Here is a 14,052-nt window from a genome sequence, read left to right as displayed (position 1 = left end):
AAAAACATCCTGATTTGGATTCTGACTACTAATGTTAGATCTGTCCTTGCAGCCATTATCATACTTTTGGTTCGGAATTTGTTAATCTTGTGTCTGCACTAATGCTCTCTTCTCTTAGCTAACTTTTATCAGTGTACCTTCAAGGATGTTCCAATGGCCGTTTGTAAGTCTAAGTATTCTGACTTGGTTTCATGTTCCTTGTAGTTGAGCATTTCAGTGTTTGGCATGATGTAATGTGGAAGTCTTAGGTAGTGTCTTGTGTTAATCTTTAGCCATTTGTAATACTGCATAAGTCAAATTTTCTCTCAGAATCTATCTAATTCTCATGTGAGCTAATATAATAATAAAGAATTTGAGGACTGAAGAGTTACTTTGGGGTGTCTGTACCAAAAAATATCTTATGTAGTTTTAATGTTCTGTTAGTTTGGCTATCTATTAATGTGGGTGGTAACATATATAAAATATATGTCTGTCTATACATGTGTGTTGTGTGTGTGTGTGTATGTATATGTGTGTATATGTGTATATAAATATAAACATAAATAAAAATGCCCATATACATGTATATATGCCTGCAGTTTTGTATGCGTGTATGTGTGTGTGTGTGTGTGTATGTATGAGTGTAGCCTATTGTATAATTTTTTTGTTTAGAGAGAATGCCCTTTTAACATGGGTGTTATATGAAAGATAAACATTACTTTTATCCAAAATTATTTTGAATTATGGCAGTAGCCACTTTGAGACCTTTTGGTCCTATATTTTTAAACAAATTAAGGGCAGTAAGCATGCATACAAGTGCTTTGCACTTTTGGCTTTGCTTTCAGTTTCATCTTATGGTCTTATCTTGATTTTATACTCACACTATATAATTTGTGGTATCTTCTTTTTTTAAAATTTGTTTTATGTTTGTTTATTTTTGAGAGACAGAGCACACGAGTGGGGGAGGGGCAAAGAGAGGGGGACAGAGGATCCAAAGCAGGCTCGGTGCTGACAGCAGAGAGCCCAGTGCTGGGCTGAGAACTCATGAAACATGAGATGGTGACCTGAGTTGGAAGTTTAACCAACTGACCCACCCAGGTGTCCCTACTTTGTGGTATCTTCTTGTGTTTTTCTTTGTAAGCTGTTTTTAATCATTGATGGAAAAAAAAGTAGGATAAAAATGTATGTTTTTTAAAAGTGCTATCTATGAACATTGAGTCATTCAGAAAAGATTATATTATTCCAGAATAATGACACAAGTTAAGAGTTAGGATGGCCCTTTTCCCATAAAAGACTAACATATATTACTTTCAGTGGCAGAGTATTACATTATATGATTTTGAAAGGTTTGAAGAAAATAGGGAAACTAGAAAAATTAATGCAATATAGGAACATGGTTGTTGCCTTGTACCTGTTTACAATGTAGTGTAGACTTGGGTTAGTCAAACCTAAAATGGGAACGAAATTTCCTATTAAAGTTCCACAAAAAGGAGATCTTAAGCTGGAATGAAACCTTTGGAATGAAAATACAAACCTGTAGGTGGAAAATAGCTAACGTTTTAAAGGGTTATATGATCCCAGTGAGCCTGTAAGAAGAAGAAAGATAGGTCACAACACAAGCCTCTTCTGGAAGCTCCAGACAGCTAGAGGAAAGGCAGAGTAGAAGACTGAAAATGACTGAATGGTTAGGAGATGAGTTTGGAGAGGGATAGGATTTTGAAAACGTTCAGGCTGTTCATTTCTCATAGTGGTTTTACAATTTTTTTCTTTTTTTTTATTAATTTTGTCTACTGCAGTCTTTTAATAAAGGAATGTCACTTTGTTTTTTGTTCCATTAAAGTGTTAAATATCATGATAAAAGAGGTGACTTATCTCAACTCAGTGTATTATACAGCTGCCTTTGTGCTGAAATGACTATGTCATTCTGAAGGAAGTTTTATGTTTTATTCTCTTAGTCAAAAACTTGGTTCTTCAATGACTTTATTCATTCCCTCTGGGATTACTCACTGTTTACTTTCTTGCTAATGGCAGGGTTCGTATAACAACATGCCCTTTCTTGTTGGGAGATTTGGCAAATCCAGAAAGGCTGGTTTTTATTTCTTCAAAATGTGTGAACTTTATGGAAGCAAAACAGTTTTTTGAACTTTAGATACTTGTTTTTGTCTAGACCTAAATTCACCTGTTTAGTAATCTTGAAGTTGGCAGATTCTTCAAAAATACTTCTTTGGGAGTAAAAAATATTATTTTTAGAGGTATGTCACTTACCTCTATTGTTGTCAGTAGATTTATTATTCCTATAATAAATGTAGGATCACTTTTAAGTAATCATGTTGGTGCATATGAAAAACATTAACAAATTTGCTAATAATTTCCCGGGAAATAGGTAGGTAGGTCATGGCGGCTGCATTTCAAGGTTCTGAACACTTTGAAAGTTCTGTAAAACTGTAAGTAGATTTCTTTGAGGTCTGCTTTCTTATCAGATAAAAAGAAGACTACAAATTATTGTTTACCTTCCTAAGAGTTTTTCATGTAAACAGCTTTCCAAGTAGTATTCAAAATAATTTGCATTTCAGTCCTTCTCCATGACCTCTGAGCCCTCCCACTCATTCTGCAGTTCCCAGATGACTATTCTGAGCAAACCAGAATGTCTGTGGGACATTGTTAAGAGCCAGCCTTAGAACTTGATAAGAGTGGGTTCTTAGTGATTTTGAGGGTGGGTACCACTCTTTTTGAGCTTTACTGTTTCCACATTTGTTTTTGCATTCTTTTTAATTTTTTTTTCAACGTTTTTATTTATTTTTGGGACAGAGAGAGACAGAGCATGAACGGGGGAGGGGCAGAGAGAGAGGGAGACACAGAATCTGAAACAGGCTCCAGGCTCCGAGCCATCAGCCCAGAGCCTGACGCGGGGCTCGAACTCACGGACCGCGAGATCGTGACCTGGCTGAAGTCGGACGCTTAACCGACTGCGCCACCCAGGCGCCCCTGTTTTTGCATTCTTTTAATGCTTTGCTTTTGAGATGAACATTTCCTGACTGGCTTTTGGCCTTGTGTTAAGTTTCCAACTACCACATTTTGCCGCTGTCTATGCAAGGAGTATTTGGGAAGTCTTTCCCTTTTCCTGTCTTGTATATAGACAGAGATAGCTTTAAAGTATCCCTGTGGTTTAGTAAAACATGCAAGTCTCACAAAATAGAAAGGGTTGAAGTCTGGTGTATGAGTGTGTGTGTGTGTGTGTGTGTGTGTGTGTGTGCGCGCGTGCGTGCGTGCTTGCACCTGTGTGCATGTACACGGGCATGCACATAGATGCTTGTGAAGATGTAAACTAGTGCTTATTTTAGTCTTTCATTTATGATTCAAATTACCAATTAGCCAACCTACTTACCAACTTACTGCTAGATATTTGTTGTCTGCTAAATCTTTGTCACTCTTTGTCTCAGAAGGATAAAATACAAAAGTTTATTAATACATGGTTCTTGCTGACTTAGAGTTAGCCGGTTGTGCGAAGCAAGATGTGCATGCACATTAAATAGTGAATTAATAGGGCAGGGAAGTGTATGATTATTCTAAGGGCCAAAGTGACGAGCACAGGCCCAGGAGTCTGTAAAGAGTTCAGGCAACAGAGAGAAAAATGAAGGCTGGGAAGATGAGTGAAGGCTTCACAAAGGATGATAGTGCTCGCAAAGATGAGTCAACAGCAATCACAGCACATGGCATCCTGTCCACTGGGCGGTGGGTGCCAAGGAAGCAGCATTGAATTCATCATAAACGTTTGTGTTTGGGGAGAAACTGAGAGGATGCTAGTTGGATTGGAAGGATGCTGTTGGAATAGTAGAGTTTATGATTATGAGGAATTTGTAGATTTTGTTGAAAGTTACCAACTTTTTATAATTTCCTTGCTACACTTGGTTTTGGCATACAAAAGTTTTCTTTTTTTTATTGGGAGAGAGAAAAAGCGCATGCCGGGGGAGGGGCAGAGAGAGAGAATCTTTTTTTTTAAGCTTATTTATTTATTTTGAGAGAGTACACAAGCAAGTGAGGGAGGGGCAGAGAGAATCCCAAGCAGGCTCTGTACTGCCAACTCAGAGCCTGATGTGGGGCTTAAACTCAAGAACCGTGAGATCATGGCCCAGGAGTTGGACCCTCAATTGACTGAGCCATCCAGGCACCCCAGCACACAAAAGTTTCTGAGAAAAGTAAGCATTGTTAAATATTTGATGAAAATCTTTGTATTTCAACATAGGCTTAGTATTAGTATTTGCAGAGATGGTATGTAAATAGATAAACAGGTTCGTGTAATGTTGAATTAGCACGTGAGAAAACTTAACTGATTGCAGTGAATTTTTTCCTAGGCCGGACCTGATAGACATGAATACTGTTGCTGTTCAAAGCAACCTTGCAAATTTAGAGCACGCTTTTTATGTAGCAGAAAAAATTGGAGTTATAAGACTTCTGGATCCTGAAGGTGAGTTGTTCTGACTAGATGTAGACTGGCATGAAAGTCTGGTCAGAAGTAATCTGTCAACATTTTGAAATAATTTATGTGGCTGCTTTTAGATGTTGATGTCTCCTCACCTGATGAAAAATCAGTAATAACTTATGTGTCATCTCTCTATGATGCATTTCCCAAAGTCCCTGAAGGTGGCGAAGGCATTGGTGCAAATGTGAGTATTGATTTTTCCCTACTAGAAGCTGCGGATTCAGTAATGACCAATTAATGACCAGTTAACTGAATTCTTTGATAGAGCTTTTTACAGTATTTAAATGTGAAATATTCTTTAAAGAATTTGAGTTAAGATGCTATTTAATGAACCAGTACTGTTTGCATTTTGATGACACTATTCTACCATTATGATTAAAGTATAACTCAAAAATATTTGTTCTGTGTCATAAAGTAAGCTGTTTAGAGTTACATATAATTTTATAATTAAAAGCTCTAAAGCACCGAATTTTGGAGTTTTTCCTTTTTAACTTGCTGCTGTTTTATATTTGCTCTGTTTGATGTCCTTCTGTATCTGCAGAATATCTCACCCCTGAGATCACTTTCAATGTTACTAATTCTCATAATCTCATGAAATAAGTTGGCTAGGAATTGTTTTTCTGATTTAAAGGTGATTATCTAGAGGAAGGTTATTTGATTTTGCCAAATTAACAAGCTACTTCATAAGCAGAGTGAAGTGTGGTACAGAGAGCTTTGGGCTCCTCATTTGTCCACTGTTTCCCAAACATTTGTGTAATTCAGTTCAACGGTGCATTTTGTAGTGGTCATACGAACACATATGGAAGCATTTCTGGAAGAGACGGGAAACCATCAGTTGTGCGTTAGAGGATGAGCCCCTTCACCCTGGGCTTCTCACTCTTTCCCTTGCAGATACCTTTATTCCTAATTTACTTAGAAGATTTTGGAGCTCATCTTTTTCACCTCTGGACTTACTTCCATTCTCTTCTCCCTGTTCTTTCTCTCAGAGGTGTATCGTCTTCTGATCCCTGAGTAACTTGCTCTCCTGCTCATCCTTTACTGTGATGTCTGCCAACAGTTGAGTGTTGAGCGTTGCTTGAGAATGTTTCTCGTGGCCATTCCTTGCCTTATCTTCTCCCTGCCTTCACCCCGTTCCTGCCTCGTACTCCTTACTAGGATGACAGCTTTTCTACACTTTTCTGCCTCTGTTTTATTTCTCTTCCCATCAGCACTGCACACGGTCATCAGATTGATCTTCCTAAAACCTGACGTCTTTGGCTTGAAAACGTTCAGTGATTACATATAGCTTGTTAGGTGAAGTCCAGCCTAGATACTCTGACACTGAAAATTCTGTGTACCTCCTTTTTTAGCTACAGTGTTTCAACACAGGCTGTTTGCTGGTAGCCAGGGCATTTCTAGTTCAGAGTCCTACTCACTTGGGGCTCCCTATCTTTTATCTCTTCCTCCCCTCCGCCCCCAAACACTTACTGGTTGTTGCAGAACTGCTCAAGGACTTCTCTCCCAAGAATACCTTGGTGATTGTTTTGAGGCACATATATAATGACCTGATTCTTATCTCAGCCTTTATCATATACTACCTGTTTCAGTTATTTCAGCACTTAATTAACTACTGCTTTTCATTTTGCTTAACTGTTTATATTATGACTCTCCTGCCTCCCTATCTAGACAGTAACTCTTTGATAAAAGGTATTATGTCTTAAAGTATTAAATTCTTATTACAACACATAGTATAATGCTTTGAATGTAATAAGCACTTGTCAAATACTTTTAATTCAACAGAGCAGGTGACAGCCTTCCAGTTTCTTTCCATTTCTATAAAAGGTTTGCTTAATGAGTAATCCTACCACATACATTTTCTATAATTTTTATTCCTGTCTGCTTTCCTGCATACTCTGTAGACCATTGAGTTCAGGTATACAGTGGATTTAGATCTAGAAAGGTTGGAGGACATAGCAGCTAACTTGGCTTGTGCACGCTCTTACTCCCTCATTGTGGGTGCCTGGAAACCCCCAAAATGATCACAGTGTTTCTTCCTGCTGCATTTGGATGCAGCCTCAGAAGCCATCTTAACATAGTGCCCCAGGCAGCCACCATCTCTGGATCAGAAGTGACACTCATTAGGTCAGTCTTCATTGTCAGATGTTGGTGGCATGTTTTCACATCTCTTTATGTGGGGCTGTGTGAAAAGTGAGAAAACAATGAGCTGGTTCTGACTGACCAGCTTAAGGACATACACATTCACAGAATGACCTTTGACTAAATTGTGTTAGATATGAATGTTATTATTTGCAGACATGGATCTTGTCTGTCATTTTATTGTTCCAGGATGTTGAAGTCAAATGGATCGAATACCAGAATATGGTGAACTACCTCATTCAGTGGATTAGACACCATGTGACCACAATGTCTGAGAGAACATTTCCTAATAATCCCGTAGAACTCAAGGTCTGTGTCACTGTAGAAGTTACAAAGGATTGGGCTTGATTATTAAACTTTTAAATAATGTTATAATAGTTCCATAATTTCAGAAGTTCAAGAAAAATTTCCCTTGGCAAGCCACTAATAGGCAGTTTTTAAATTTATTCATCTCCCATTACTCGAAGAAAATGGAGGTAAACGTTAATAATGAAAACATAATAGCAGTAACACCTTAAAGAAATTTATAGTCCCTTAGCTTTGAATTGTTGGGAGTTAAAAGGTATAATTTGAGAGACCCTGGAACTGACATTGCCAAATTGCTTTTGGTGCATGGGGAATGCTTGGAACCCACCATATGGCTCAGGCAGGAAGGGCTCTGGGAAGCTGGTACAAGTTTAACCATGGTTGGGATTGTGCCTGTGGTTAAACCCTGTTAAAAACTCCTGGAGGTTTCTTTTTGTAAAGCAAGAAGCACATACTCTATTTCACCATGAAATGAGAAACACATACCTGACTTCCATTTCGTAAGACATTTGCTGCTACCTAAAAACAGGTCCAACTCTTTGAGGCAAAGACATCCTAGAAATATAAAAGAATTATAGATATGTAAAATTACTGATGAGTATCATCTCATTTTGTATATTTGGATTTGTAATAACAAAGTAATCTGCTTTATTTTAAGAAACGGATAATGTGAATATTAATAATAAAGTCTTAATTCCTTGAATTATAGGCTTTGTTTTTTGATCAAACTGGAATTGCAAAAACTGTAATAACCCAGGGTGGGTCCTGTTAAAATTATTCATCGTGTTCATGCATCCGTACAGAACATCTGTGGAACAGTTTTTATTCACATTGCCATGGGGAGTTTGTCCTTGGCGTGAAGTTACTTGGCATGTGTTGATATGATGCTTTTTAAGTGTCCTGAAGTTGTTTGTGTGATGTCTCCCTTTGTGGAGGCAAAACTTCCCAGGGCCAGAAAGATGTCCCCCTTCTTTCACCACATCTACCAGGAATGGTGGTTAGCACATAACATAATGGCATTCCGAGCTTATTTTCTAGTGGGTGTCCTGAAACATTGCATTTTGAGTTCAATGCAATTTGCAGATTTGAGGTTTAGCTTATTTCCAAGTGGGTTCCTATTGTCCAGACACTTGGGTAAATTTGTATTGGCTTCTGATTAATGCAAATTCTTAAGGTTTTGGAAGAAATTTGAGTGGCTACACAGATTATTTGCTGGTGCCTAGGACAGCACATGATACATAGACGAAAACATCATGGGGAAATGCCAGTAATTTCATTAACCAGTAAAACGTTGAATGGAATCCTTCAGAAATCCTGCCTGAAGATTTATACGGAATTTTTTTAGAAAAACAACATGAATGAAAATGAAATGATTTGTATATACTTATTAATGTGGATATGTTTTATCTATATAATTTTTATGAAGGTCCTTTTTAATATTATATTTAAGATATTTTCAAATTAGTATCTACAAAGTAGATAATTGAATTATGTAGTTGAAACTTCTATAATAATAGCTGCAACAAATAACATCTATGTTTGTTTATTAAAAGATCTGTTTAACTTGGCCAACAAGTTAAAGTACTATAATGGAGCATGGGGTCATTTTACTGGGACACTGGAATCAAGATTTAGCCCTATCTATATGATAAGAATTCTGTTTTCAAGGATAGATCCATAATACAGAAGAGAACATTTTTTTCCTTTTGGGAATTGCATCAGATTATTTTTCCAAAAACTGAAAGCTAAAGGACAGCATTTGGAAAGTGAAATCTTTTAAAAGATATGTTTTCTTGTTTGTATGATGAGAGATTTTTAGTTAGAACCATATTAAACTCTGCCATGGCTTATTATTATCCAGATCCCTGCATGGCACATGTTAAATCACGATGCACATCAGTAATTACACCCTTGTCAAATCTTGCGTTCTGCAACCTAGTCACCAACTAGCTGTGAATCAGTATTGTCCTTGAGTGTCAGTTTTATAAAGCAATTCCACTGAAGGCATATAGCATAGTAAGTGAGATTTGAAGTGGTACACTGTGCGGTAATGAAAATAGGTCTTTGAAGTTTGGGCCTTCATTTATTTTCCCTTTCATTCTAGGCACTTTATAATCAGTATTTACAGTTTAAAGAAACAGAAATTCCACCAAAGGAGACAGAAAAATCAAAAATTAAACGCCTATATAAATTATTAGAGGTAAGTAGGAATTTCCTTTGTATTGTCAAGCATAAATCTTTTTTTTTTTTTTTTTTTTTACATCCTTGCTTCATACTACATTTTTTTGTTTTCTCAAGATTTGGATAGAATTTGGACGCATCAAACTACTTCAAGGTTATCATCCAAATGACATAGAAAAAGAGTGGGGGAAACTCATTATTGCCATGCTCGAGAGAGAGAAGGCACTTCGACCAGAAGTAGAAAGGTAGGCCTGGGGATGTTTTCTGCCATGGGTATCAAGTTGGGCGCGGGGTCTCTTTGTTCTCATAGGAAGAACTTAAGTTTTGGAGCCAGGCAGGCCTAGGACCAACATTTACATTTTTCATTTCCTTTGCTGCATGACCTTGGATAAGTCACTTAGTCTTTCTGATTCTCCCATTTTCTTATCCAGAAACTCATTCAAGAGATGTGAAGAGTAAATCAGTTAAGTAATGTTCAAATAGGACATGCTAGGCTGGGTTGGTGTGTGAAGTCTCCTCTAATAATCTAAATTACCTGTGGGCATTTCCCATATATTTAAGTCATCAGGGCCTGGATCCATTTGCAGGTCAACAGTTAATTTACTTCGTTTTTTATTATATTTTTGCCAAGGCCATCCTTCCATGGAGCAATGGAAGCCAGACTCGAGTCTGTCTCCATTTAAAGGGCAGCAAAGTGGCCTCTAGAGAACACTCAGGATATGCTGGTTCAGATTCCTACTTCCACAAACGCAGTTATTCCTTGAAATCATCACTGACTCTTTATCATTCTCTCTCTCCCATTCTCTCTCTCCCAGTGCCTGGGAAAGCACTGCTTAGTCCTTAGGAGATATTTGTTGAGTGGATTTGCCTCCATTGTAGTACTTCCCTCACAGGCTGTCCTATGTATGGCATTGGGGAAGGGAGCTCTGTAGGGGCTGACCCTCACAGTATAGGCCTGTGTGGTCCGGTGCACCTCTCTGGCCTTCTCACTCCACACCCTTCTTGCTCCCTACCCTGTGGCCACACTGGCTGCCTCTCAGGAGCCCTGATGTGCCAAGGTCCCGCCCTCCTCCATACACAGGATCTTTGCACCATCTGTTCCTTTGGCAGGGAAGTCTCTTTCATCCTCCATGTCTCTCTTCACTCCTGATCAATCTCAGATCCCGGCTCCAGTGTTACTTCCTCACGAAACTTCCTGTGGTCTCCCACGCTGGTTCAGATGTCTTGGTTATAACTCTCATATTTACATGTATTGTTCTTTCATATCACAGTTGTAATTTTATATTTATTTCTGTGATCGTTTGAGTCAGGGCTGCCTGTTCACAGTTATGAGCCCCAGGAATGTGGAGACAGACTTGGTTTTGCTGTCTTTTGTGTTGCCAGTGCTTAATGCATTGCCTGGGACACAGGGAGCGCCTAGTGTACTCAAGTTCTTTGTGTTCCACACATGACTCCCGAGTTGTTGAAATAGGAAAGAATAATGCCTTGAAGATATGAGAGCAAGGCTAACGTGTCAGTCATTTATGAAAATACTGATTACACTTCTGCTAAAGCATAATATTCTATCTGCATAACTGGATCTAGATCCAAAATAAGCTTGAAATACCCAGGGTGAACCTTTTATGGAGGAGATAATTGTGGGTGATTAAAATTATACACTAAACTAATCATCAGAAGTAATGGAAAAGTATGTCTCAGAAAGGATAATGGAGTAGATTTTTAGTTGTCAGAATAGTAACCGGATTTTAATGCAGTGGTTGAGTTCAAGGTCCAGGAGCTAGTCAATCCTGGATTAGATTTTTAGCTTAACTTGCAAGCTGTGTAATCTTAGACAAGTTCATTAACCTCTCTAAGCCTCAGTTTCCTTATTTGTAAACAGGATGTAATAGTACCTACCACATTTGGTGCTTATAAGTAAGTGGTGAGGTCATGTATATGAAATGATCAGTTAATTTCCTGGCACATAATAATTGCTTAATAAATGCTAATGCTGCTGTTATTATTTCAAGCTTTTCTGCTTACTAACTATATTTGATAGGATACTCTCAAATTTCCCCTTTCTTGCCATCTGAAAAGAAAAATAGCTACCTTTAGAGTGGAGAAACAACAGTTTTGCTTTGTAGTGTTGGGTATATGAAAATACTCTAGGAGCTTGGTTGGATAAACGCCTTCATTTTTCTTGACGCAAGTTGTTTGGCATTAACTATTAACTGCAAGTAATAACCATGTGCAGTGAGAGTGTGTAAAATATAAATGAGAAGTAACCAATGTTCTTTTGCCATGTAATAACCTATAGAAAGGAAAAACAAGCACAGACAAGTTGAATTTGCAAGCATTGCATTGATATTTTTCTACTTTAGTGCTTTGGCATTCTTTCTTTCTTTCTTTCTTTCTTTCTTTCTTTCTTTCTTTCTTTCTTTTTCTTTTCTTTTCTTTTCTTTTCCTTTTCTTTTCTTTTCTTTTCCTTTCCTTTTCTTTTCTTTTCCTTTTCTTTTCTTTTCTTTTCCTTTTCTTTTCTTTTCTTTTCTTTTCTTTTCTTTTCTTTTCTTTTTTAAAGTTTATTCATATATTTTGAGAGAGAGAAAGCATGAGTCAGGGAGGCACAGAGAGACAGAGAGGGAGAGAATCCCAAGCAGGCTCCACACTGTCAGCATGACACGGGGTTCGAACCCACAAACCGTGAGATTGTGACCTGAGCCGAAGTCTGAAGTTTAATAACTGAGCCACCCAGGCTCCCATACTGCTTTGGCTTTTAAAAATATAAAGTAACAGTAGTAAGATTAAGTAACGTTCTTGAGAGCACATCATGTGAAAAAAGGCAAATGGATAATTTTCCAGTTAATTTAATCTAATAAACAAATGACATAGAGGTTAAAATGGAAATGTACTTTGTTTCTCATCAAACTCACTTGTTTACATGTGCTTATAAGTACCAGCTTTTAGCCAGGAGAGACAGACCTGGCCCTTTACAAAAGTCCGGCTGTGATTGAATATTTGTATTTTTAAGCTGGTGATTGGTATTGCCTGAATAACCTTTACAATTGTACCTGGGCTTCAGTGAGAGGCACCTGAGTTGTTTTTTAGGTGACTGCAACTGGATGACTCTTGATGAAAATATTTGGCAAATATTTTTCAGTGACGCCCTGATGAGCCTGCCTTGTCCATACTTGTAGAGTTTTCATGCAGGCTACAAAAGGCAAACCTCAGCTAGCAAACGCATGGCTTAAGGCGAGATTCTTTTTAATGGTTACCAGCACATTATTTGCTGTATGTTGAATATGCAAGTTGGAGCGTATTTAAGGAGCTATTAAAGCTGTAACATTTTGCTGTGGTTTTCACCGTTAGAAGTAGAGCTTTCAGCAGACCTTCTACTTTTTAGTCTACTTTTAATGGTCAAAGAAAGAACATCGTTTCAGGAACAAAAATGCACAGTAGTAGTTACAGCTACCGTAGCAGTGATTCTGTGTTTAGTAACACTACTAGCACTCGAACCAGTCTTGATTCAAATGAAAACTTTCTCTCGGTTAATTGTGGTCCAACTCTGATCAACTCCTGCATTAGCTTCGGCAATGAATCCTTTGATGGACACAGGTATGGAATCATCGTTGTAGGATTGTGTTTTGCTTTTGGTGGGGAATTATTTTTCAGGGGCGGTAAACTCTGTACTTCAAAGGGCAAGGCTTTAATTTATTTTGTCCCTTCTTGTAGGTTGGAAATGTTGCAGCAGATTGCCAACCGAGTTCAAAGGGACAGTGTCATCTGTGAAGACAAACTGATACTTGCCCGAAATGCTCTCCAGTCTGTAAGTTAATTTTAGGAGCCATTGGGATTATGGTGGAGGGGTCTGTACCTTTGGATGAAATAAAATTTTTGTGTAACATTCAGTTGATTCTTGGTATTATCTTCTACTGAAACTTAAAGTTTGTTAAAGGTTGTGATCACTGTTTGCTCTCTTGAGGAAGAGCGAGCAAAGAGAAAGCATATTTTTGAACCAAAAGGGAAAACAGAGAAGACCTAATAAGTAGCTTTGCATTCCAGTATTTTGAGTTTCATATTTGAGGCTAGTTTGGAAACTTGTTTCATAGAATTAATATTGAGTTCTTTTAAAATACAGGATTCTAAAAGATTAGAATCAGGAGTACAGTTTCAGAATGAAGCAGAAATTGCCGGGTATATACTTGAATGTGAGAACCTTTTACGCCAGCATGTAATCGATGTACAGATTCTTATTGATGGAAAATACTACCAGGCAGATCAGTTGGTACAGAGGTAAGATTGCTACGTACTCATACCTTATCCTTTTGTGTAATCACTTCATGGGCACTTGTGATGGGAATGCAGAATGTGGCAGTTTTATGAAATACATTTCTTATGCTCTTTTCAGTTGAAAATGTGTGTTGCCTTAATTCAGATGTATTTTGAGATGTTAAATAGGTATTTGTTTTTCAAAGATAAGTAATAGAAAAATACTTTATAGCACATACAATATGGAATACTGCAGTAATATACTTACGGTTAAAATAGTTGTATGACATTTGAAAAAGGGAAAATATAAGAAAGTATCCTTTATAACTGATTTTTTAAGTTATCGATTTATCCTATCATGAAAATATTTATAACAAAATGTTGAAAAAAAATGTATAAAATTCTGTGTCTCTGAGAAGTGGGTTTAGGGGTAGGGAATGGAACCCTTTCAGGTTATAGACTGTATATATTATATATTATATATATATGAGATACATATTAAGCAAAAATTGTAAATGATGCTTTGACCCAGTAATTTCACTTCTAGGAATTTGTAATAATTTTAAATATAGAAAATATATAAATAAATAAAGAAAAGAGTTTTTTGTTCATGTCAGAAATCTTTTATAATAACAAAATTTGGAAATATCCTACATGTCAAATAATAGAATGATGACATTGTAGTGCAATAATTATGTTCACTAGAAAGACTATGTGATAATATG

General features: G+C 37.3%; 1 protein-coding gene across 26 annotated transcripts in view; it reads left to right on the top strand.

The window, feature by feature from the left end:
* The window catches only part of DST (dystonin), a 510,899-nt gene that overhangs the window by 318,082 nt on the left and 178,765 nt on the right, over positions 1–14,052 (top strand). For 23 of the 26 annotated variants that reach the window (XM_040473816.1, XM_040473833.1, XM_040473814.1 and 20 more), the window contains 7 exons: positions 4,332–4,444; positions 4,537–4,643; positions 6,785–6,904; positions 9,006–9,101; positions 9,200–9,327; positions 12,791–12,884; positions 13,197–13,351. In XM_040473816.1, the coding sequence (XP_040329750.1) occupies positions 4,332–4,444; positions 4,537–4,643; positions 6,785–6,904; positions 9,006–9,101; positions 9,200–9,327; positions 12,791–12,884; positions 13,197–13,351 (813 nt within the window). Of the gene's footprint in view, positions 1–4,331; positions 4,445–4,536; positions 4,644–6,784; positions 6,905–9,005; positions 9,102–9,199; positions 9,328–12,398; positions 12,674–12,790; positions 12,885–13,196; positions 13,352–14,052 lie in introns of those variants that run through there. The other 3 variants (XM_040473832.1, XM_040473824.1, XM_040473831.1) reach the window with 3 other exon arrangements.

The sequence above is a fragment of the Herpailurus yagouaroundi genome, unplaced genomic scaffold (assembly GCF_014898765.1).
Source record: "Herpailurus yagouaroundi ecotype Mexico unplaced genomic scaffold, PumYag 139, whole genome shotgun sequence".
NCBI classification, from domain to species: domain Eukaryota; kingdom Metazoa; phylum Chordata; class Mammalia; order Carnivora; family Felidae; genus Herpailurus; species Herpailurus yagouaroundi.
The sequence above is the reverse complement of the archived record's forward strand: the minus strand, read 5'-3'. Positions and strand labels throughout refer to the sequence as shown.